Source organism: Leiobunum rupestre, chromosome 7 (genome assembly GCF_980474605.1).
Source record: "Leiobunum rupestre chromosome 7, qqLeiRupe1.1.hap1, whole genome shotgun sequence".
NCBI lineage: Eukaryota > Metazoa > Arthropoda > Arachnida > Opiliones > Sclerosomatidae > Leiobunum > Leiobunum rupestre.
Genome location: NC_143390.1, coordinates 16,084,247 through 16,107,855, shown reverse-complemented (window position 1 = coordinate 16,107,855; position 23,609 = coordinate 16,084,247). Strand labels below are relative to the sequence as shown.

At 39.7% G+C, this 23,609-nt stretch overlaps 1 protein-coding gene across 5 annotated transcripts in view; it reads right to left on the bottom strand.

Moving 5' to 3' along the window:
• The window catches only part of LOC149934899 (nucleolysin TIAR-like), a 296,032-nt gene that overhangs the window by 185,175 nt on the left and 87,248 nt on the right, over positions 1–23,609 (bottom strand). Inside the window, exon 1 of one of the 5 annotated variants that reach the window (XM_090152835.1) lies at positions 1,874–2,078. The exons of the other annotated variants lie outside the window; for them this stretch is intronic. Within the exon in view, the coding sequence (XP_090008961.1) occupies positions 1,874–1,942 (69 nt within the window). The 5' untranslated portion in view covers positions 1,943–2,078. Of the gene's footprint in view, positions 1–1,873; positions 2,079–23,609 lie in introns of those variants that run through there. 5 annotated transcript variants of the gene reach the window in all.

Genomic DNA, 23,609 nt, shown 5'->3' with positions numbered 1-23,609 from the left:
ACACCAGAGTGCTGCGGGTGGAACACTTCTACAGGCACTGCTAGGTCAAAAATAGACCAATGGGAGAATTCGAAGCCTCAGCGGTGGTACAGCCTTGGTACTTCTCCTAGTACACCAGAGAAAAATCAAGATCTGGTCGTGACGAAACGAATTAAAACTATTCCTAATTAGTTCCAAATCTAAAAATGTATTCCCTCTAGCAAATGTATTCATATATGAGCTGTACATATTGTAAATAACTATTATTAACACTATCTATCCTTTTGTTTTAAATTTTCTAAATTATATAGTTTTTGGCAAACTTATTCTATTGAAATCATTGTATATAATATGTTTTAGACGATGGCAAATATATTTTAAAGCATGTAACTCGTGAATCCATATTTATGGTTTCCTCCCGGTTATAAAAGATTTTATTCGTTAACAAATAGTTAATAAATATTCATTCTTTCATGCTGCTGGTAGGCCTAAAATTAACCAGTAGGATAATTAGATTTCCCCATTGGTCTATTGTTGGCCTACCAGCGCCTGTAGAAGTGTTCCACCCGCAGCACTCTGTTGTACTAGGAGAAGTACCGTGGCTGGACCTTGGCTGAGGCCTCCACCCTGTATATATGAAGGTAAGGTATGAAGAGTGGAAAAGCAGGCGTATCATCAATTACCGCAGCGGCTAGGACTCGGGTTCTCGGAAGAAGAGACCAGATTGGAAGACTAGGTGTTCGGAATGTCTAAAAAGGGTTAACTCGCAACCACGATTTCTGTTTCGGGAGTGGCCTGCGGCTCAATGAGTGCCTGCGAGGAAGAAAAAACCATCGAAGAGCCACCACACCCCATAAACAGAGCGGATAATGTTAATGTTAGGGAAGCGAGGAAAACTATGTATAAGACAGCGATTATCGTGATATATGGAGCTTCGTATAAAACAGCTTTATTAAGTTTAATTTATCGCGGGATTAATCCCTTTAAAGCTGCTCGCCCAACGTCGCGACTTCCTTACGTGAACTATTCTAGCCTTCGAACGCAAACGCGATACGTAGGCTTAACGGAACAGTTCGATAAGTACGAGGAGTGGCGATACACTCGGGTCCTTTGTAAGTTTCCACCCCAAACAAACAATGGGACGACAAGCCGCTAAAATCTAAAATCCCAAACGCGATAAATTGCTCGGAATTGAAGTGACGTGATATTAAATTCGTACGATTGAAATTAATATTTTTAACGCGTCAATTTCGATTAAAATGACAAGCTAAATTTTAACGCGATTTAAAAATACGAAACCCCATTATGTTAAAGAGTTAATATAATAAGATGAGGGTCGGTATTGGATTTCGTGGCTGTGAAGGGTAAAATTAATAATCGACGCGTAGGAGCGCCATCGAAAATCCGGCGCAATTATTAATTTAATATCGACAGACTCCGGGTGGTAACTCGAGCTATACGCTTCCGATCTTCTGGCAGATCGAATGAAAGTTGAAATCAAAGTCGTCGCCGGATTGAGGTATAAGGTTCTGAATTCCCCGGTTGGTTTCGGTTGAGCCGTAAACGAGGGTAGGATCGGTTTACTATTTCGATCGTCACATCTCGGACCGAAAAGTCTAGATTTACTAGCGTCCGGATATTGGACAAAATTGGAAGATTACCTTTCAAAACTTATATCGTTCGTCCAATATACGAATTGTGAAACTGGATCCACGTCGAATCGTAGAAACGTGGGATTATTTCAAATACTATAGGGTCGAAGAATGCCCGAACGTTACAAACAAAAACGTTCTTCGCGTTGATTCCCCCGATATCCGTGTCTACATTAAGCGAAATTCATAAAACTACCTCTATAATGTTTAATAAATTGAATGTCAAAGAAAAGAGGTCTTACCCATAGGAGCAAAGGGCTGGTAGGCCAAGAGGCGAGGGAAGCCCACTGCATCGTGTCGTTAGCCAGCATTAAGGATAGGTTAAACCCGGTTAAAAAGAAACTGCTCCGTTTTGTTTCAAGTTGACTCGTCGCTTATATAACTGCGTCGGAGATCTTTCAACGTAAGCGTTTCGAGGAAGCGACAAGTTATCGTAATAATTCGAAATTTCAACGAGCACCGATTGGGTTGGCTCGAAAAATACGAAAATACTTTTTTTTCCCGCTGATGTTTCGTCGAAATTTACTTTGCAAAAATAGAGATCTCGTTGATTATCGAAAAGCGGTTTGGTCGCGATTACGTATAATATTTCCACCAGGGGTTATATCTGATTTGTCGGAGGAGATGAGAAAACTCGTACGGAATGTCGGCGATCACAGAAACACGCGTTGTAGCGTAAAACAGTCGGTGCGATTTGTCGGATGTCAGTCGAGATTGTCACAGTTGCGGGGGCTGGTCGTCCGAGGAGCGAGATAAAACACGCGGTAGAGGAGAGCAGAAAGGTCCGGAAGAGAAACGGATGATTGTATCGGGGAGAGTATTGGGCGCGCACCAGCGCGGCGAAAAGGAGGCTTTCTCTGCCGCCACACACGCTGCTGCAGCTGCTACCGCTAAGATCGCTCGAAACTCCCTTTTCTCGCGATGTCGATCCGGCCAGAGACGGAAGAGCGGAGAGAAGTGAGAGAGAGAAAGCTAATCGCCCTTCGAACGCGTTCGGAATGCTCCCGCGTTTTGGGCCGATTTTCGCCCTGAAAAGGAGAAAACGTTTCGCGCTAGAGACAGAGAGAGAGAGCGGGAAAGAGGAGCCGAGACGCGCGCGCCGCCGATCCAGAGAGAAGCCCTCACTCGCGGGAACGGGTCCGCTGCCGAGCGCCAACGACGGATGGCGCCAGCCCAACCCTCTGGCGGTGGAACGGAGAAGCAGACGACAGATCAGAGCCGGGCCTAGCCAGATAGGTAGGCTCTGGACGCCGCTTCTTCGAGAGACGTAAAACAGAATCTTTGAAATTTACTTCTAAACGTAAGGTTTCTTTCAATGGAAGAAAATAAAAACTAGGGGAAATATATCGTATATAATAGAATAACACCGTACCATCAAAATACACGACGACATAAAGAACCTTCGTTATTATCCCGTTTATGAGAAAAACGAAAAAAAAAAGGTTAATATTTATCCATCGGAATTTGGTAAGATAAACAGTTCGATACGAAAATTAGTGCTCTACAGAATTTATTGACGTTATATATACATATAGACATATTGTACCGAATTATTAATAATTACTTCATACTGGATAAATAACAACTACCAGACTGGAAAGACATTTAAATTGCGCACGACTGTTTCGAATTATTTGATTGGAGAGAATGACAAATTATGTAAATTCGTCGAAAATATAATCTCAATTCTTATATACGAAAGTTGTTCAGCCGACTCTTATCGCGTCCATTCAAGTTGATGTAATCGGCCAAAGACGAAGATTACTTCATCCGCTTGATAAAGGCGTAGCGGCCGAATTTATCACTCAGAGTTCCTAAACCCAATACGCCTTAACCCTTGAAAGATTATTTCGGAGTGACTCTTCAATCCCGGAGACTATACAGGATGGAAGCCTCAGCCGTGGTCCAGCCTTGGTACTTCTCCTAGTACACTAGAGTGCTGCGGGTGGAACACTTCTACAGGCGCTGGTAGGCCAAAAAAAGACCAATGGGAGAATTAGAAGCGCATCTTCCAAATCCTGTTTCGGGCGATTGGTTAGAGGAGTTACTGCGTTACTATATTATTGATCAAATAATTACGTAAATACCGTAACAAGCGTCCTACGGGCATCGATAATAAATCCGAGTTTAACACGGCCAAACATCTCCTTTAATTTGCGAAATGGACGCGAAAAACCACGGCGAAAGAAAATATAACAAGAACGACAAACACAAACAAAGGATTAGTAAAACCTTCGCTTTTTTTCCAATAACATAACTGGGACGCCACTATGTCTACATTAAAAAAAGAGACAGGAAAAGATAGGAAGGGGGGTCACCTTTTAAATATTTCATAACGTCGAAACCCCCCCCCCCTATTGTCATATACAAAAAGGAGGGAGGAGAGAGGGGTGAAATAGTAACGTAGAAATTCTCTAAGCGATCCGGTAGAATTGGTAGGCGCGGGAGGGCCCTTTTCCTTAATAGGAAAAACCTATTCGGGTGGCTATAGTAGGACAAACATAACTGGCATGGAGAGACGGTAAAAAGGTGGCGAGGGCGGCCCCCGCTAGGACTCTTATAGGAAAAACTGCGGGGTGGCGCCGTGGGGTGGATAAAGGCGCGTAACGGAAGGGAATCGTTGCGGATTGTACTTATATATATTGCCGAGGTGAACTGAATGAATATTGATTCGAAAGCATTTTTATATCCCCCCCCCCTTCTCTTCGCTAGTCAAACAACACCGAGACTGCACTCCCCCCCCCCCGCTCCGCGACAATATAAGTCAGTACCCCCTCCCCGCCCGTGCTCGGATCTAGCCGCTTCTAACGTCTTTCAATATAGTAATCCTAGAACGCGGGGTTCGCAGTAGGTGGCGAATCCCAGGCACGAAGAGTCAACATTGCGAGCGGGCAAACATACCTATAGGCGATGCCCAAGCTACTATACGGAGAGAAGCCCCCCCCCCCCCCCCGCTAGAAACGTCGGAAAAAATATATATTTCGCTGCTGGGGGTAACGCAGATTTCACCCTCTTCCTTATTTTGTTAAAACTATCGGGTGAAATAGAGGGTGATAGGGGTTGATCTCGCTTCATTGGCTACTATTTGCCCAGCCCGAAAACCAAAAAGCCGAATCCTAAAAACGTAGGAACGAAACTCGGGGATTTTTTTCTCTTCCTTTATCTTAACTCTTCTTACCAGTCGATTATCGTAACTCCTTAACTCAACCTTTAGTATAGAAGACGCGTACGTAGGTATCGATACGTTACGAAGTTGCGGCGGACTTAATTTAGGGGAGTTTCGGCGAATGTATACGGGGGCTGTTGTAGAGGTGGCGCTTATCGTCTAAAGCTAGACGTTAGCCAATTCTCCGCAACGCGAGTCATCCCGCCTTCCACTACGTTTGTCTTTTGTACGAAGACAACGTTTCGTGGAAGGCGGGATCGAAACGTGACGGGGAGCTAACGTACGGCTGGCTTAAGGCCCGCGCGGCTAAAGTACAAGGAAGAACTAGCGAACCAGGAGAGCAGTGCCACCGCAAATTTCTCTTTTACAGAAACCGTTAATGAGAAGAGCTAAGAAGAAGCTTTCAGGCGAGAAGAAGTCGTTTTCACGCTGTATTTTGGTTAGCTTGGCAATTGCGGCTAGAAAGAAGAACGAGAGAGAATCCCCACACACAGACCAAACTTTCGCCTTTTAACGAAGCCTACCAACAACGCAAAGCGGCTAAAAGTTCAAATCCGACTAAAGGGGGCTTTCACCCGACTGCGAGACGGAAAAGGAAAGAAGCTAGGACCGAAACCGCCGACCACAGTTCGGATAATAAAACCCGAATAAGGTGGGATAGAGCCAAAAAAGCCGTTCGCCGTTTAAAGCGACGGAAACAACTTTTCCTCCATTCCCCCGGGGCGATAGAACTTAGCAATTAAGTCGCGCAAAAGTGGTCCGGGGAATTCAAACTAACTAACGCAAAAGCCACGCGCAAGGATTTATTTACTTTTTCTTTCGCGCTATCGGTGGTAGAGAAAAAATAGGCCAAAACGCCTGTAGAAGTGTTCCAACCGCAATACACCGGTGTTCAGGGAGAAGTCACCCACTTATACTATCAACTCTATACTTTCCGTGGTAGAGTCGCAAATTGAAATGTACGATTGCTTTATTGGGATTTTTGGTAAGATGATAAATAAGTAAAACGTTTTATGGGTGAGATAAGAAAACAGAGGAGCTCTTTGGATAATAAGAGAAAAGACAACGCCCTACAATACGGCGGAGGCCGCTATAAACCTTCGCAAAAGAAAAAATAATAACATTAATGGTGGGGGTGTGTATATATATATCTCATATATATATATATGGGATAGACCCCTCATGCCCCATTTAAAGTATAAAAGGGACGCCGATTAACTATAGGGGGAAGGCAAACCCAAAACCCCTTTAAAGTTTATTTGGGCCCGATTTTAATCCCCTCCGCTTACCACGAGGGGGCGAAAAACACCTGACAATAAAATACGACGTAATTTACTAGATTTACTATTAATAGAGTACAGAGAACGTGGCGTGTTTTACGAAAGGAAAAAACACAGGCATAAAACAGCGTACCGGAAAGTGACTGGACAGCGTGGGTGGACGTGGTGGACAGGGGTCAGCAACGGTCGCGAGAAAGGGTCATCGATGACCAACACAGACCCTAGCGTGACCAGTCTGACGAGTCAATGAATATTAATAAGGACGACCGTAGGGGGAAAGTAATATCCTTTATACTATTATGATTGGACTAAGGTCACTTGATAGTTGGGTGTTACGACAAAGGGCAGGTAAGGTCAGTGCCAGGATCCGTATAATCAGACAGTCGGAATGAAGCAGAAAATGCCGAGTCTTTCTTTTTACAAGTCGGATTTAGAAGAATGAAATGGAGTAGAGAAAGCGAAAAAGGTGTAAAAAAGAGCTAAAATTAATCGGAATAAATTTGCATATATTTTAACAAGAAACTATTCGAAAATCAAATTTGATAAAATTATATTTCTTTAACGAAGTATCAGTCGTGATAGTTTATTTTACCATGAAAATTTTTTTAAAATACGAATAAAATATTTGAAGATTATTAGCAAATAGCGATTAAATTTAAAATATGACGTTTTAAACGTTACAAAATCAAAACCAATAATATTTTAGTTTTCGTTTATAAAAACTCCAAACACTAAAAATGAGAAATGATAATTTATAGGAATTAATAACTAAAAATTTATATAACACTATCGCGCTAAAAATGTATGATAAACGACTTTGGCCCTGTCACTGACAGATGTCCGACATAAAACGCAAACTAAAGCGCGTAACAACGTTTTATAGCAACAAAAATTGTAATCCCAACCAAACTTCCCCTAAACAATCGAAACTGGGAATTTCGTCTACGGTAAACAGGCGTAAAGCGATATTTCGCGGTGTCCGTAGAGACTCGTTATAAAGTCAAATGGAAATGTTGTACCTAGGAAAAACGTCGCCATAATTGGGATACCTAGATCCGAATTGAAGGAAGGACGTTTATGTACAAAAATACCCTTCAAAAGATAAAAGTATAGAAGCCATCCCATCAAACGAAGATTGGGTACGGGCGAAATAAAACCTCTTCGTCCCTGGGAACAGAAATCTGCAGAAAGTATCCTAAACGAAAATAGACTGAAGGAATCTTTGTATTCCGAGGATAGGACGACCCCGATACGGAAGAAAGGTGGCTGTAGAACAAGGGACCTGCCTCCGCATTCTTAAAGAAACGGAACTAGCGCGGTATGAAAACAAAAACGATCCAAAGGAGAGGAAGATGTTGGGATTGGGGACGGGGGAAATTGACCGCCGAAGGGTATCGATTCGAGGCGAAAAGCCAGCCATCAGAATCGCCACTTAAACAGGGCGGACCAAACACTCGAGAACAAATGCCCAAATGCGGGGCGGACCGAAAAAAAAAGGTTTAAAAAAAGTGGGCTCAGGTAGCGTCGCCTTGAATGATAAACCGATGCCGGGTTGCCAGCTATCAAACTAGAATGGACACGATCCTCGTTAACTTTCGATATAAAACCGCCCAAACTTTACTTAAATGTAGCGCAATAGATTTTTCTATAAAATTAAATTAATATAATATAATATAATATAATATAATATATATAATATAATAATGGCGCTTTATTTGTAGTGCTGACAAGCGCACGCGAAAAACGTAATTCCTTACAATTCTAGCACGTGCACGTAGTAATAGTAAGAGTGACGTCAAGCTACATTACAACTAGGAGCAACAAACACAGCACCCCACACAAGGAGAACGCAATCCGTCAAAAGTTTTGCATTTTATTGTGTACAGTTTTCATTGGTTAGACGCTTTAGCGCCTGCTGCCGTCGGAAATTTTCTTCTCCCCTTTTCCGTAAAACGTTCAGCGTAAAGGTTCGTCCAATGAAATTTGTACACAAAAATGCGTTAGCGTGTTTAAAGGCTAGCTGCGTTCTCCTTGTGTTTGTTGCTCCTAGATGGCAGTGTGGTGTCTTAGCACTTCATTTATGCTTGCTCCTAAACAAATTTAGCCTAAAAGGTACGTAGTGGTAATATTTTATTGGGAAGCAACACATTGATAAAGATCATAAAAAGAGTTACGAAAAAATCGATATTAAATTTTAAATATAAATGAAGGCAGGATAGAAATTATTTAATTTATATATTGGGAATTTAATAAAAATCAAAATCATCAGCTACGGTAATAATACCCAAGGAATAGATGGTTATAAAAGGGTGGGATATATCGCCAATTGCGCGGGTTACGTCCAGCGATCGGCATCCTCTTCCGAGAGCGAATTCAAAGATGGAGGAGAACCAAGCGTGAACTAACTGCAAAAAAAGAAGGTAGAGCGACTGCGGATGGAGAGGGAAGCCGGCAGAAAAATAACAATTTTGTTAATCGTTCCGTGGCGCCATCCGGACTATAGACAATTTAGCTCCGTCTCCACTCGAAACGAAAACACATCGCCATCTGACAATGAGGCGAGAGCCCACGAACAGGGTACCAGTCAGCGCGGAATTCCACACACTTAAATACCGGATGACGGCGAGGAATGACACATCAATGCCGGGGCAACACTCATTGGCTTTCATTTGTTTTTTTCCGCGATCACGGAGAAGCGCGCAAGTTCCTATAACGTGTTCGAGTCACGTGCTACTAAGTAACGAACGGCCGCGACCCCTACGCTGCGGATTCCGAAACATTTTGTTGACATTAGACCAAAACCTTTTAAATAGTATTTAGAGGAGTTGGCCTTAGACAGGGTTGCAACAAAATTTTCCGATTTAAATTTCCTGTTTTCCCTGACCATTATAAGAGATTGTCCCTGACTTTTGAAGGCCAAAATTTTTATTTTATACTTTACTTTTATCAGAAATTAATAAATTTAAATGGATTTATATTTCAGAAAAAGGTCATTGCAATATTGAAAAAATTGGCCAAACTTTCAAGGAAATAAATGATGATAGAATTTATCATAGATCTAGAGAAAAATTACCTACCAAAAGTGTCAAGTTAAAATTGACTTTTAAATAATTCTTATAATTCCCTGACTTTTTAGGCCCATTTTTAAATTCCCTGACTTTTCCCTGTTTTCTCCTTGACCTTTATGAGAGATTGTTCCTGACTTTTTAAGGCTAAAATGTTTATTTTATACTTTACTTTTAAGTTAATAAATTTAAATGCATTTATATTTCAGTAAAAAGGTTATTGCAATTTTGAAAAAATTAGCCAAACTTTCAAGGAAATAAATTATAACCATAGATCTAGAGTAAAATTACCTTCAAAAAGTGTCAAAATAAAATTTACTTCCAACAAATTCTTATAATTCCCCGACTTTTCTCTGACGTGTGGCAGCCCTGTTAGATTTATATAGGTTGTAACAACAATGTAATATTTCATTGAGTACCTAAACAGCGTTCTTTATACAAAATATTTCATAATCCGCAGAAAAATTTGGAAGAAAAGAAGAATATTTTTTCCCGAGAGGATCGAACGATATTTTTAGCCAGTAAAGAAACGCACAAAAATGATTTTAATCACGTCTGAAATGTAAAAAGCGGGAAAGAAAACGGGGTCAAAGCACAAGTACGGGGATTATTTTTTCATTCTCTCTCCAACAAAAATAATATTACCCAGTTTGGTACCAAAATATGAAAATACAAAAAGAAAACCCGAATCGAGAGGCAAAAGTGTGGATTAAGAGCAATAAGAAAAAATAAAAAAAAAATGGAATGAAAGAATTTTTCAAATTCCCAAAAACTGACAAATAAGAAAAAGAGATCGCCAATTAGAAGATAATCGCCTCGGGTTCCGAAAAATGAATATTTTTATTCATCTGTAGCCATGGCAAATATATTACTAAAAGTAACGTAATAATACAGGGTTGCCACAAAATTTTGATATTCAAATTCCTCGACTATTCCCTGTTTTCGCTGACCATTTTATGAGATTTTCCCTGACTTTTTAAGGCCAAAATTTTACTTCTATCAGAAGATAATAAATTAAAATGGACTAATATAAGGTTATTGCAATGTTGAAAAAAATTAGCCAAACTTTCAAGAAAATAAATGATAATCACAGAATTTGTCGTAGATCTTGAGTAAAAATATCTTCCAAGTGTCAAGATTTAATTTAATTAGTAAATTTTTTACTTTATAATTTACTTTTATCGAAAGTTAATAAATTTATTCAACTTATTTAGTATAAATGTTATGTTTTAACCAAAATAACAATTTATTGCAACGTTTAAAAAAAGGACCAGAAATTTTAAGTAATCTTATAATCAGGCCCGACAAGAAATGGGGTTAGCCGGTACAAATTACCGTGGCCCGTGTAGCCTCGGGAGCCCGACTAGGAGCCAACGAGTCATTCTTCACCCTTAAAATGTATATTTACCTCTAATAGTTAGGGCTCTATGGGGGCCCGAAATTAATATTTTCAAAATTAAATTTAATTTCCCAACATTTTAGAAATTTTCAAAATTGACTTTCGATGACTTTTAAACTTATTTTCTAATTCCAATATATATTATTTTACTTACGCTAAAAGTAATAAATCTAATGTAAAATATTTATAATACAACAAATTCCAATAATTTTCCCTTCTCTACATATTATTTTACTTCCGCTAAAAGTAATAAATCTAATGTAAAATATAAGATTTGATAACGCGAGACAATCCTTTACGCGATTAAGAAATAAGAATTTAATCCCATAACGAGTCAGCGTGAAAATAAAATGGTCCGTAAGTCGTTTAAGATTTTTCGTCGCCTATAGACGGTTTTAAGTAAATTTCACTTATTCCTAAGACCTTCTCAGTTGTTAAATGGCCTCGCGAAAAATAAAATCACCAAAAATATGAAATAAGCTTTTACGATAAATTTTCCTTTTCCATTCCCCGAGGCAAAGCTCAAAACATTAAGTGATTCTCTTACTCTCATCCTCTTTCGAGTAAAACACGAGTTTTTGGACCAATATTCCCGTTGTCGATTTATTTTAAAAAATATATAAAAAAAAGGTCTAAAACGAAATTTATCGGGCGAAAAATGTCTCGCTAGTGCAAACAGAAAGAGGAACCTCAATTGATGAAAGGGAAATTTCGTGGTTATTAGGGCAGAACCGATAAATCTATAAATACATCCCCGTAACAGCGCGCAAACAATATTAAACGTACAATCGAAAGGCGGCATTTAGATTATCACCGTCAACTTAGAAGGGTAAAATCAATAAAGGAAACGGGACTTACTAGAAAATCGGGTGACGGTCGTAAGATGAACTACTGTTAGTAAGCTCTAACGAAAGTCGATGAGAGGTCAAAGGTCCCAAAGGTTATATTAAGAAGCGACCCTAAGAGGGGTAGTCGCGATTGACGATTAGAGAAGGCAGCGTGTCAATTTCACCTGGCATCGAAGGCGGTAAACGCGGCCACTACTTTTTCCGTAAAGCGGCGGAATATAGTCCGTGTCAAAGGAAGCGGATATTATAGGCGTGTAGCGGAATTAGGCGATGGCGCCATCTGCGATACGTAACACGACGTACAAGAACCGTGACAACCCATCTATAGCGCCCATAAAAAAATAACAAGTCGAGATAAGAGAAGGTATAGGTACCAAGGTATCGGGGAGTGGTCCCGAAATAAAGACGAAAAAGCTAGATTGGAACAGAGGATAAAAGGCTACGGGGGGTTCTCGGGCCCGAGAGATATCGGAAAAGATTCGATAGTTAGATTGTTGGGGGGCTCTGGGCGCCCTAACCCCGGCCAGGAGAACGACGTATTCTCGTCCAAAGCTTGCCACCAAATAAAACAAAGATAGCGGAGACTGGAGGTATCGGTAACTACATAAAAGAACGGGCCGAAGGGGTGGGCATCTTTTTTGGGCAAAGAAATCAAGTCCAGTATCTGGAGCAAATTAGATCTAATCCCATAGAGTGGAGAGGAAAAAAACACGCGAAAAGGATCGGCTTTTAAACAGAGCGGGGGAGGGAAAATATATAAACTAGCGTAGCCGGATAGGAGGCGTAAAAAGTAATAGCAATTTTCCATCGTATTCTCTTTCCATCTAAAGGCTTATCAAGTTTTTTGGTATCTAGCAACGGGAAAGCATCAATATCGAAGGCCAATACAGTCTTGGCGGGGGAAAAAATTAGTCAATAAAAGCGGATTAAACCTCCGTAAGATACCGCTAAATAAAGGAAAATATATCTATCTATCTCAGTCCCCATAATACCCAGGGTTTACTTAATCACGGAGAGATATGAAAAAAAAGAGTAGGTAATTGAATCGAGATTATACACATCATAGCAGTCGATAAGTGTTCGAGTAATATTAATATCCAAAATAATAAAGGGCGTAAACTGCAGGCAACCTTGCACGAGCTCTATGCGATTGCGTTTTCCAACCTTGCGTAGACTTTCAACAACTATGGATAATGGGGGGAAGTTTACACGGGGGAAGGCAAAGAGGCGTGGTTTCTCTACCGGGAATCACCAGGCAAACATCTGTTCTAGTGTTGTAAGTCGGAAAATTTTCCGCGGAAAATGACCGAGGCCTTTTTTACGGAAAATTTTCCGTATTTTTCCGAATAAAATAAAAAAGATTTCATTCCATGATTAGTCTAATTGCAATTTTAAATAAAGCGGAATTTTCGCCTCATTTTTTCGAATCTGAAAGTAAAACTAAACCTTTAGACTAGTTTAAACTGATTAACAATGTAACACTATTAATATTTTGTAGTATGTTTACTGATATTAGACTTTTTTATATCGATAAAAAGATTAAAACATTAAAAACCCTTAAAAGGTAATTTATGTTTCAATTTTTAATTTTACTGATTTGCGGAAAATTTTTCGCAATTCGGAAAATTTTCCGGAAAATTAACAAAATTATTCTGTTCACTCATACAAAAATATTCTTATTTATACTTATAGTAAGAATGCCTGTTGAAACGGTTATAAGCATTTCAGCCATTCTAAATATATAAATAAGTATATTTAGTTCAAGTAAAATGTCTTTACGCTTGCCCAAATTGTTGAAATGTTGCCCTGGAATAGTTCAGCTAATGCCTAAGAATGAGTTCATAAGCTCTTTAGTGGTAGAGAAAACGGATCCACAGCTGAAGCGGGGAGGCAACATTTCAACCAGATGGCCAAGGTTATTTTATAAAAAAGAACTATTAATTTTTGTTTTAAGACGCTTCACCGTTGACAGAGAAAGAAAATAACTTTCACCTCGCCATCTAGCGGGTTTCTGTCTAAAGCTAGAAAAAACATTTATCCTTTCAAACCGTTTTATCCAATCGATACCTAAGTTACCATCAGCTGTTCAATACAGTATCGGAATCTAAGAAAACGATAGATGGCGCTGCCTTTACGTTGAAATGCAAGCCAGTAAAACATATTTTAGCTCAGTTAGGTTTCCAAAAACATTTTGGACAGGGTTCATACCGCTATTGGCAACCCAATTTCCCTGATAAATCCACGTTTTCAAACGGATATTTCCCTGATTTTTCCTGGTACATGATAAAATAAAACAAAGGTTTACAGAGTAACTCATTTCATGATTGTCATTTAAGTTAAATTGGTTCAATATTATCATATAAAAGAAGAAAAAAAGTCAAATCTTTAATAAGATGTAAATTTGTATTCATTGGCGCAAACTTTCGGAACCCTCATAAATTTGCCCGATTTTTATTAAATAATTGGAATGACGTGAGAGTGACGTAAGAGTGACGTAAGAGCTACATTAAAAACGAAACCCAGTTACTATATAAAAACTTTATAGGTACTTCTATGTTCTATTACAGCGCCACCGTTGAATATTGAAACCCGGAGGACGTGATTAGACGTAATTAAGTAACGTATTTAAGACTGATTACTCGCAGGTTACGAACTGTGATCACAATCATTAGACGTATAACATCCACACGTTTGGGTCCGATAATCACGGTGACATGGTTGTCACAGCTTGGATTAATAATAGTAGTTCCTACCTGGATGTATAACTGGAAAAAAATCCTGACCAGCAAATGGCCTTTGCGACAGCAGCGCCGCTTCGGCGAAGTTAACGGAATTTCCAAAACTCCCGTAACACGGAGCCTTCTACAAGGCAGAGCCCGTAACAAACACTAAGGAAATGCACGCGGAACGCTAGAGTGATATATTCAGGTAGGCACTATTATTAATCCAAGGTCACAGATTAAAATTCCCAGGCTTTACCTGGTTTACTCCGACCATTTTCCTTTACTTATTTTGTGCAATTAACCTTTGTATTTTTCAACCTGTATTTTAAGGTTTGCTATTTGGACCGAAATTTTCTCTGATTTGTAAACCCATATTAAAATTTCCTGATATGTGCACTAATTTTTTTAATTCCTTTAATTTTAGACCAGACTTATTTTGTGCCAAAAATTTTGAATTTTTCAACTTATATTTTAGAGTAAAGATTTCCTATTTGCAACCGTAATTCGATTTCCTGATATTTCCATGATTTTTAGACTAATTTTTAAAATTCCCAGACTTAAGAATTAATCTCTAAAAGTCAGGGGATTTTAAAAATTAGTCTAAAAGTCAGGGGATTTTAAAAATTAGTCTAAGAGTCAGGGGATTTTAAAAATTAGTCTAAGAGTCGGGGGATTTTAAAAATTAGTCTAAAAGTCGGGGGATTTTAAAAATTAGTCTAAAAGTCGGGGGATTTTAAAAATTAGTCTAAAAGTCGGGGGATTTTAAAAATTAGTCTAAAAGTCAGGGGATTTTAAAAATTAGTCTAAAAGTCAGGGGATTTTAAAAATTAGTCTAAGAGTCAGGGGATTTTAAAAATTAGTCTAAAAGTCAGGGGATTTTAAAAATTAGTCTAAGAGTCGGGGGATTTTAAAAATTAGTCTAAAAGTCGGGGGATTTTAAAAATTAGTCTAAAAGTCAGGGGATTTTAAAAATTAGTCTAAAAGTCAGGGGATTTTAAAAATTAGTCTAAAAGTCAGGGGATTTTAAAAAATTAGACCATTTTTAAAATTTCCGATTATAAGACCCATATTCAAATTCCCCGACGTTCCCAGGGATTCCAGGATTTCCAGGTAATATGAGAACACTGCATATGAAAAAGAAATGGCACGGAAGAGAGGGGGGAGTTGTGAGAGATTTTGGGACCTTTGTTGTCGATTTGCGGGAGAGGCCAGCGGATCGAAGGCGTCCAATTGAATAAAGCTTTCATTTTGGAAGGCTCCGTTTATCCCCTTTTCCATTTCACTTCGTGCCTAAGTCTTAAACTAAATTAGCTTCGCGCAGAATGGACACGGACAAACGTCCACTCTAACACTAGACTGAACGCGCATGGTCAGAAGCGAAAAGGAAGCTGGCTTGGCCGGCTAAAAGGGCTTTCTGTTTGACCAAATGGTCTGTAGCGAACTTTAAACAACAGTGCAGACCGGGGCGGGAAAAAACTCGAACAATGAAATTCACGTGATCACACTGGAATCTTTTCGGGTGAAGGCGACTTATAAGGGCAGAAGTATATAAGATGGAACAAGAGAGGAAAAGGGAGGATTGAGAAGATATATTGGACGGAGAAAGGAGGAGCCGTATGCTGGCTAAAGTGAGAAAGAAATCTGGTCTCTTCGCCAATCGAAAGAGTTCGGTATCGATCACTTTTCGATCGGTGGTGCGGATCGGATCTCTGATAACCGCGTGGTCTTCCGCCTACCCATTGCCCCCATCCTACACCCTAACCCCTTCTGCCTTTACCCCGTCCTAAAACCCACCCTTTCTCCATTTTCCAACTATTGTAACCGCGTTTAGAAATCACACCCGCTAAGACCACCCCACTAAAGTTATGAATTCACATTTTTAGTAATAGTATTTGTAGCGTAAAGCAAACCTCAACTTATATTTCCTAATGTACTATCGTAAAACGCAGTTATTACGAGGTTATCTCCCATGTTCAATTTCCAATTCCTTGGTATTTCCAGGTTATTAATTGTGAAGATCAGTGGCTATCAGTTTATCCAATAAAAACCGGGTAAGAAATAGCATGGTTGCCATTTTATGTAAAGAAAAACTCAAAATATTTTACAAAGATTCCTCCACTTACTATTTCTTAAAATGTCCTGAATTTCCCATGACTTTTACTCTTTTTACAATTGCCGGATATTTCCCAAAACATTTACTCTTAAAAATTTCCAGACTTTTTCATTCCATTTTTTATCTTTATTTAAAATTTCCCGATTTTTCCCAGACCTATTTCATAAAATTTCCAATTTTTCCCACGACTTTCACTTATCAAAATTTCCGGACATTTCCATGACACTTACTATTTCCTAAAAAATTTCTAATTTCAGGTTAACCTTTTTACTATTTATTTTTGTTATTAATCTAGTTCTTATAATTCCCTGACTTTTCCCCGACTTTTTGAAATTCGCCGCCAAGTTTTCAATGTACTGAAACAACCCCATGAATTAACACCTCGATAATACTAATTAAAAATGAACTAAAAACTGATATTTTACGTTACACCCGTGTAAGGTTATTATCCCGGTTGCGGCCAACTTATTTTATTTTCAAACATTTTTGGAACTCGTCGAAAATTCTTCTGGGATAGTAAGAAGCACGTTCTTACTTTTGGAGGGTCCCTGTTACTTTCTATCGAAGGGCGAATTAAAAAAAGAAATGTGGACCGATGAAGAACTGGCGGAAGAAGAGAGGAAAGGAGCCGCAGGAATTTTCCGTCGTTTCTTCCTCTTTCATCCCCTTTTCTCGCCTCGCATTTTATTCCTTTCTGAAAAGGGCCACGAAAGAAAAGATGAATACGACAGAGAAGCGCCCTAAAAAGGGGCCGACATGGACCAAGAAAAAAACGTTCCGAAACGTGTAACAAAAGTCGCCTTCAAATGCTTCCAAATTCACGCTTTATATATAACTACAGTTCCTTATTTTTTTTATCTAGAAATATCTAGAATTTTTCTTGTTCAGTCGCATCTTCCCCCGAAGGACTTTCAAAACAGACTGAGAAAAATATCCCTTCAAATAGTCTCGCGAGAGAATTCCACTATGATAGTATTTTTTTTAGGTTCGACTTATTTGATTAATATCAACGTATAAAATACATAGTAGCTATAAATATATTTTGATGATCGAGAAAGGTTTCGCTAATAGCATCCGAGTGCGTCATTGGAAGCCGCAGGAAAGGGGTAATCACCGGACACGATCCGAGATCAGGCGCGCAAACACAAAGTCAGGATCATTTAAGACGTCGCGCCTGATGGGACCGTCCCACTTAAACCACACCGTCGAGAGAAGATAGTAGTGGGCAGTGGGAAGAGCGAGAGGTCCGCGTCCATTGTCCTCCCCCGAATATTACCGGAGAGCCGATTCAAAAGACGGCTGTTAAAGGAAGCGCCCTAAGACGAAGAATGAGCTTGGACCGGCCAAATTCCAGTTGACCCGGCGAACAATACAAGCAGCGGCCGGGAGGGAGGTGCGCCGCGTGATGTCCTCATTCTGGATAGGCAGTCACCCCAATATATTACACACCTACCACCGTCCATTCTCCCAGAGAGGCCGAGCGGGCTTTTCACCAAAGTGTCGGAGGGGCAATCTTGCCGGGAAATTTCGCTCACCCTCGCCATAGAACCCTTTTAACGCCCAAGGTGAGGTCAAACTTGTTCCGGCCGACGACGAAACTTCGGAACGTATCCATTCTGCCAAGCGACTAAGCCGGTATTATCCGTAAGGGAGTATCGACGCGAGGGGTCCCAGTCTGGCCCGCTCGGAGTAATAGTCATTGCCAGGCAGTGTTGGGCATTTTCGTCAAAGAGTTGCTCAGCTCACTCGCCACTCGCACTCGCTAGCCTAATATCCGCTCACGCTCACGCATTTTTGAGCAGTAAAATAAGCACTCCTCTCTTCCCGCTTTCTTTGAGCGGTAAAATAAGCACTCCTCTTTCCACTCTTTCTTTGAGCAGTAACATAAGCGCTCCTCTTCCCGCTCTTTCTTGAGCGGTAAAATAAGCGCTGCGGTAACATAAGCGCTCCCTTTCCGCTCTTTTTTGAGCAGTAAAATAAGCGCTCCTCTTTCCACTCCTTTTGAGCGGTAAAATAAGCGCTCCTCTTTCCACTACTTTTGAGTGGTAAAATAAGCGCTCCTCTTTCCACTCCCTTTGAGTGGTAAAATAAGCGCTCCTCTCATTCCGCTCCTTTTTGAGCGCTGTAATTTGCGCTATTTTCATTTTCGTTTAGCGCTCTTTTCAAAAACATTTTACCACTCAATTTCGCTCATAACAACAAAAGCGCTCACAATGAGAGGAGCGGTGCCCATCCCTGTTACCAGGTTGAGGGTGAGAGCGCCTTGTCTTAACGACTAATAGCGAGTACCTTCCCCCTTTCGTGGTAGTCCCCCTCATCGTTCTATACGGTCTCGGGCAACTGAACTGGATTGTTTGAAAAGCCAAATCATCCATATAGAAAAGGCGCGCTGGATGACACGTCATTATATGAAGGAGAACGCGTCTGGTCTGAAGGGTCACGGGCCGCGAAGGAAGCCAAAGACGCCGAAAGATGGAAACTAATCCAGCCCAGATTTCGGCTATAAAAGGCGGCGAAAGGAAGGTATACCCAATGATCCGAGACGACTATAAGGCGAGGGTGCGGATGAAAATGGAGTCGGTTTTATTAAGGAGCTTTGGAAGCGCGCGAACTAGATCCGCGAGAAAACTTCGTTAAGGTGCGAAAAGGATGGGAGGTTTTCGATATCATAATTTCTGGAGGCAATTACTCATTTTTTCCCTATAGATATTATTAAGACGACGAAATAAGGCTTAAATCTCCGCGCTCGGGGATTAAGGCTATAAAAGGACTGTACGGGAGAGGGGTCCTGGTGCGGCCATAAAGGGGATTGCCGAAATGGGCTCCGGCTAAAGCGGAGAGTGTGACGTTGATCGAAGAAGACGTAAGAGAGATGAAGCGGTGCCGATGGAAAATGAGCGGAAGATCCGGGATGCAAACAAAACGAAACCCCAACATCCCCTTCTACGCGGAAAAGGTTTATTAGACTCGCCATCATTTTGGATCGTTCATTTTACAAAGAACCCGCTCACGGAGTAAGGTGTCCCTTACAAATTATTATATTTTGCATAATATGTTATTTAAATTTAAAATGTTTTAGGCTTTTATATCCTCAATCAGGGTTGCCACATTTTATTCACAATCAAATTTCCTGATTTTCCAAGATTTTTCCTGACCATCTCCGGAGATTTTCCTTACTTATTTTGTGCCAAGATTTTGTAATTTTTAACCTCTATTTTAGTAAAAGTTTCCTATTTGCCAACAAAATTAAATTCCCTGTTTTTTATACCCATATTAAAAATCCCTGACCTCTCCAGGATAATAACTCTACATTTCTAGGTTTTTCTAATGTCTATAGAAAATTAACTACATATCTAGAGATTCTAAAGAAATTGTTCGCAGGGATGATCATTCTGTTACAGGGTGTCCAAATCATCAAGATTAAAAAATTTAATCATGGTTTAATCGTTTTTAACGTTTAAAACCAAATCTGTTGCTTTCACTTTATAATAATTTTTAATCGTGATTTAATCATACAGTTAGTGTCCTAATAAGTAAAAGTTATCTTCCCTGGTAATTTTTCTACAGGATTATAAATAAATTTCTACAGAGTTATTTTTCTATAGGATTCCAAAAACATTTCTATTAATTGTTCTATGGGATTCCAAAAACATTTCTACGCAGTAATTGTTCTATGAGATTCCCAAAACGTTTCAACGCAGTATTTGTTTTATAGGATTCCAAAAACATATCAAGGCAGTAATTGTTCTATAGGATTCCAAAAACGTTTCAACGCAGTATTTGTTTTATAGGATTCCAAAAATATATCAAGGCAGTAATTGTTCTATAGGATTACGTAAATCGAGTAAATTTTAGATAATTACCGTAAACGGCGCCCATTCTAAAGGCTAGGTTAATTGCTCTTTCATTCAAAACGCGATTCAAAATAGTCCTTCCCGTTTTCTGGCACGTAAACCAATAACAACTTTCGTAACAACTCAAAGACTCGGTTTGTTCGATCTATTTATTGTGAAAACTTTCGGGCCATATCACGCGCTGAAAATCGTTCTTTCAAGCGATGGAGCACTCGGATGGCGCTATAAAGGATGACGACAAATCCACCTTCACCAGCCAGTCTATTGGATGGAGAACGAAAGGGTACAACCCGCGCGCGTCGAAATAGCGACCTTGGGCTCGGTTACATATAGAGAGCGAGTGAGCAACCGAAAAATAGAAGCGGCTAGAACGAAAGGGGAAAGGAGAGAATAGCCAATTGAGCGAGTGTTTCCCTCTATCGATGAAGAAAATCTTCCGAGGCCAGTCCGCGGCGGACGACCGAAGAATGGCCCGTTCTTTCGGGGGCCCCCTTTAGACGCGCGAAAGCGGCGGCACACTAGTCGAGAAAGAGAATGAAAAAGATTGAGATGGAATGGACGGAGGAGCATCGTCCCGGCAGTGATAGGAATAGCTGATCGGAAATACGAGCGAAGGAAAACGCCAGAGGCAGCGGAAAGAAAAAATATAAGAAGGGAATGGAAGCGTCAAAGGTTTACCAATGAGATGTCATCGGGAAAAAGAAATACCTTCCTTACAGCCGGGTCCCTCTGGCACGGAGGCTGAGAGGGGGGTTTATAATACGTCCCTCCAGTATGGGCCACGCCGCCTGGCGACAAGGATGGAGAGCGGAGGAGGAGTATTAGGGGATAAGGTTGCCCGATACTATAAGGGGGGATGTTCATTCCGAAGAAAGATACAGTAATCCCGTTTCAATATCGAGAGGAGTCTCGTTTAAGAAAAAAGGCGAGAAAGGGGGAGTACACTATCACGCCCCCCTTCATTTCATCGACGGACATCCCCCCCCCCCCACCCCCCACTGGAGCTTATCGCCTTTAAAACGATGGGATTTGTTACGCCGCCAATAGAAAAACGCTATAGCGTCACCCACCAACCCCCTTTCTCAGTATAGAGGTTGAAATGGACTAAGGCCCGGGTTGCTTATTGAAAATGGGGGGTTTTCCATACGCGTCGTACTTCACATATTTAAGCTAATTTAATTTAGATTAATTTATGCTACTGAAATTTATCGTATTTCTGCATTGTAGACGATGCTTCGATCATTTCGAATCACCTTTTTTCGATTTACAAATTAATAAAAAAAATATTGAGATCGATTTTTTTCTGATTTTAATTGATTTTTATTAATGGTTCCTTCATTCATTTCAAATCAACTTGTTTCGATTTACAAAATATTAAAAAAGTTATTCGAAATCGATTTTTTCTGATTTTAATTGATTTTTATTAATACTTCCTTCATTCATTTCAAATCAACTTGTTTCGATTTACAAAATATTAAAAAAGTTAACCGAAATAGATTTTTTCTGATTTTAATTGATTTTTATTAATACTTCCTTCATTCATTTCAACTTGTTTCGATTTACAAAATAATAATAATAATTAAAAATGATTTTTTTCTGATTTTAATCGATTTTTATTAATTTTAACATTGTAAAAGTTTTATGCTTAATTTCTCTAGACAGAGTTCTTTTTGTAAAGTAAAGGGGCCAGAGGAATTTAGGTATTTATAGTGCTAATCGCACAGGCGAAGAATATACTATTAAAATTGTGACTTGTGACGTAAGAGAAGCATTTTAACAAGTTGGGCAAGACCACTTTTTATTTTATAAAATCGACTATTGATTAATAATTTAAACGTATTGATTATGTCAAGCAATATTGAACTTGCATCTGAATTAAATATAATTAGTACCGTTAATTATTTTAGTCAAAAGTTTCAAAGCTACAGAGCAACCATTTTCATTATCAAATATAAGATTTGCTATAATAGGCACGGTTCAAACGGCTATTGGCAACCACATTTTCTTGATAAATCCAGGTTTTACCACTGATATTTCCAGGTGCAAGATAAAATAAAACTAAGATTAACAGGGTAGCTATTTCATGACTGTCATTGAAGATAAATTGGTTCAATATTATCATATAAAAGAAGAAATTAAGTCAAATCTTTAATTAGATGTAAATTTGTGTTCATTAGCGCAAACTTTCTGAACCCTCATAAATTTCCCCGATTTTTACTAATTGGAATTTCCCCGACTTTTCTGTCGACAACCGAATTCCTTGATATCTCCAGGTTTTCAAGGGTTTCCAAGTCTGTATAAACCCTGAATGAGTCGTTTAAATCTTTGATTTAAATAAAATACATTTCATTACAATCTGGCTACCATGGTAACGCAACGTTCCTAATTACTATTTCCGAAATTAAATTTAAAATCGCGTATCAACTATTTTGAAACAATGTTGTAAATATAAGATGGTACTTTACATCACGATGCGGTCAACCATATTCGGAATATGAAGCAAAATTGGAGAGCTCTCTTTGTGTTTATCACAGCAATCCCCGTATAACCAGAGACGAGCTTTATATACAGGGTGGAAGCCTCAGCCGTGGTCAAGTCTTGGTACTTCTCCTAGTACACCAGAGTGCTGCGGGTGGAACACTTCTGCAGGCGCTGGTAGGCCAAAAATAGACCAATGGGAGAATTGGAAGCCTCAGCCGTGGTCCAGCCTCGGTACTTCTCCTAGTACACCAGAGTGCTGCGGTTGGAACACTTCTACAGGCGCTGCTTCGGCCATTTATTCCGTTATTTAATTATCCAGCTAGGATTTCTACAAATTCTAGCTGGATGTTTATCGGTCTTTATGCTCATTTTCGGTTTTAAATCGTCGTCTGCTACAGGGTTCGTACGAAAATTTATGATCTAAAATCCCTGACTTTTCCAGGTTATCCCTGACCAATTTTTGCCAGATTTCCTGACCTTTTTGATTATATTTTTAAACAAATTTTTTATTATTTTAGGTCAAAAATTATTTGTTAATGTAAGGTTTGGATGACTAACTAAAATCCCTGACTTATCCCTGACTTTCTACGAAATTATTTAAATCCCTGACATTTTTCCTCCATTTTACAAATACCTGACTTATCCAGGTTTTCCAGGATATCCAGGTTCTGTACGAACCCTGTGCTATCGCGGAAACCAAGTGCGTAACTTTGTTCTTACCAAAATTAGTTAACCGATAATTAAATAACGGATTAAATGGCCGAAGCAGCGCCTGTAGAAATGTTCCACCCGCAACACTCTAGTGTACTAGGAGAAGTACCGAGGCTGGACCACGGCTTAGGCATCCAATTCTCCCATTGGTCTATTTTTGCCTACCAGCCCCTGTAGAAGTGTTCCACCCGCAACACTCTAGTGTACTAGGAGAAGTACCGAGGCTGGACCATGGCTTAGGCTTCCACCCTGTATATATAGCCAGTTATCCCAAATAGAAGCTTCCTCCATGCCTATAACACAGCCCCTTCAAATCGATGGATACAGGCTTCTCCTCT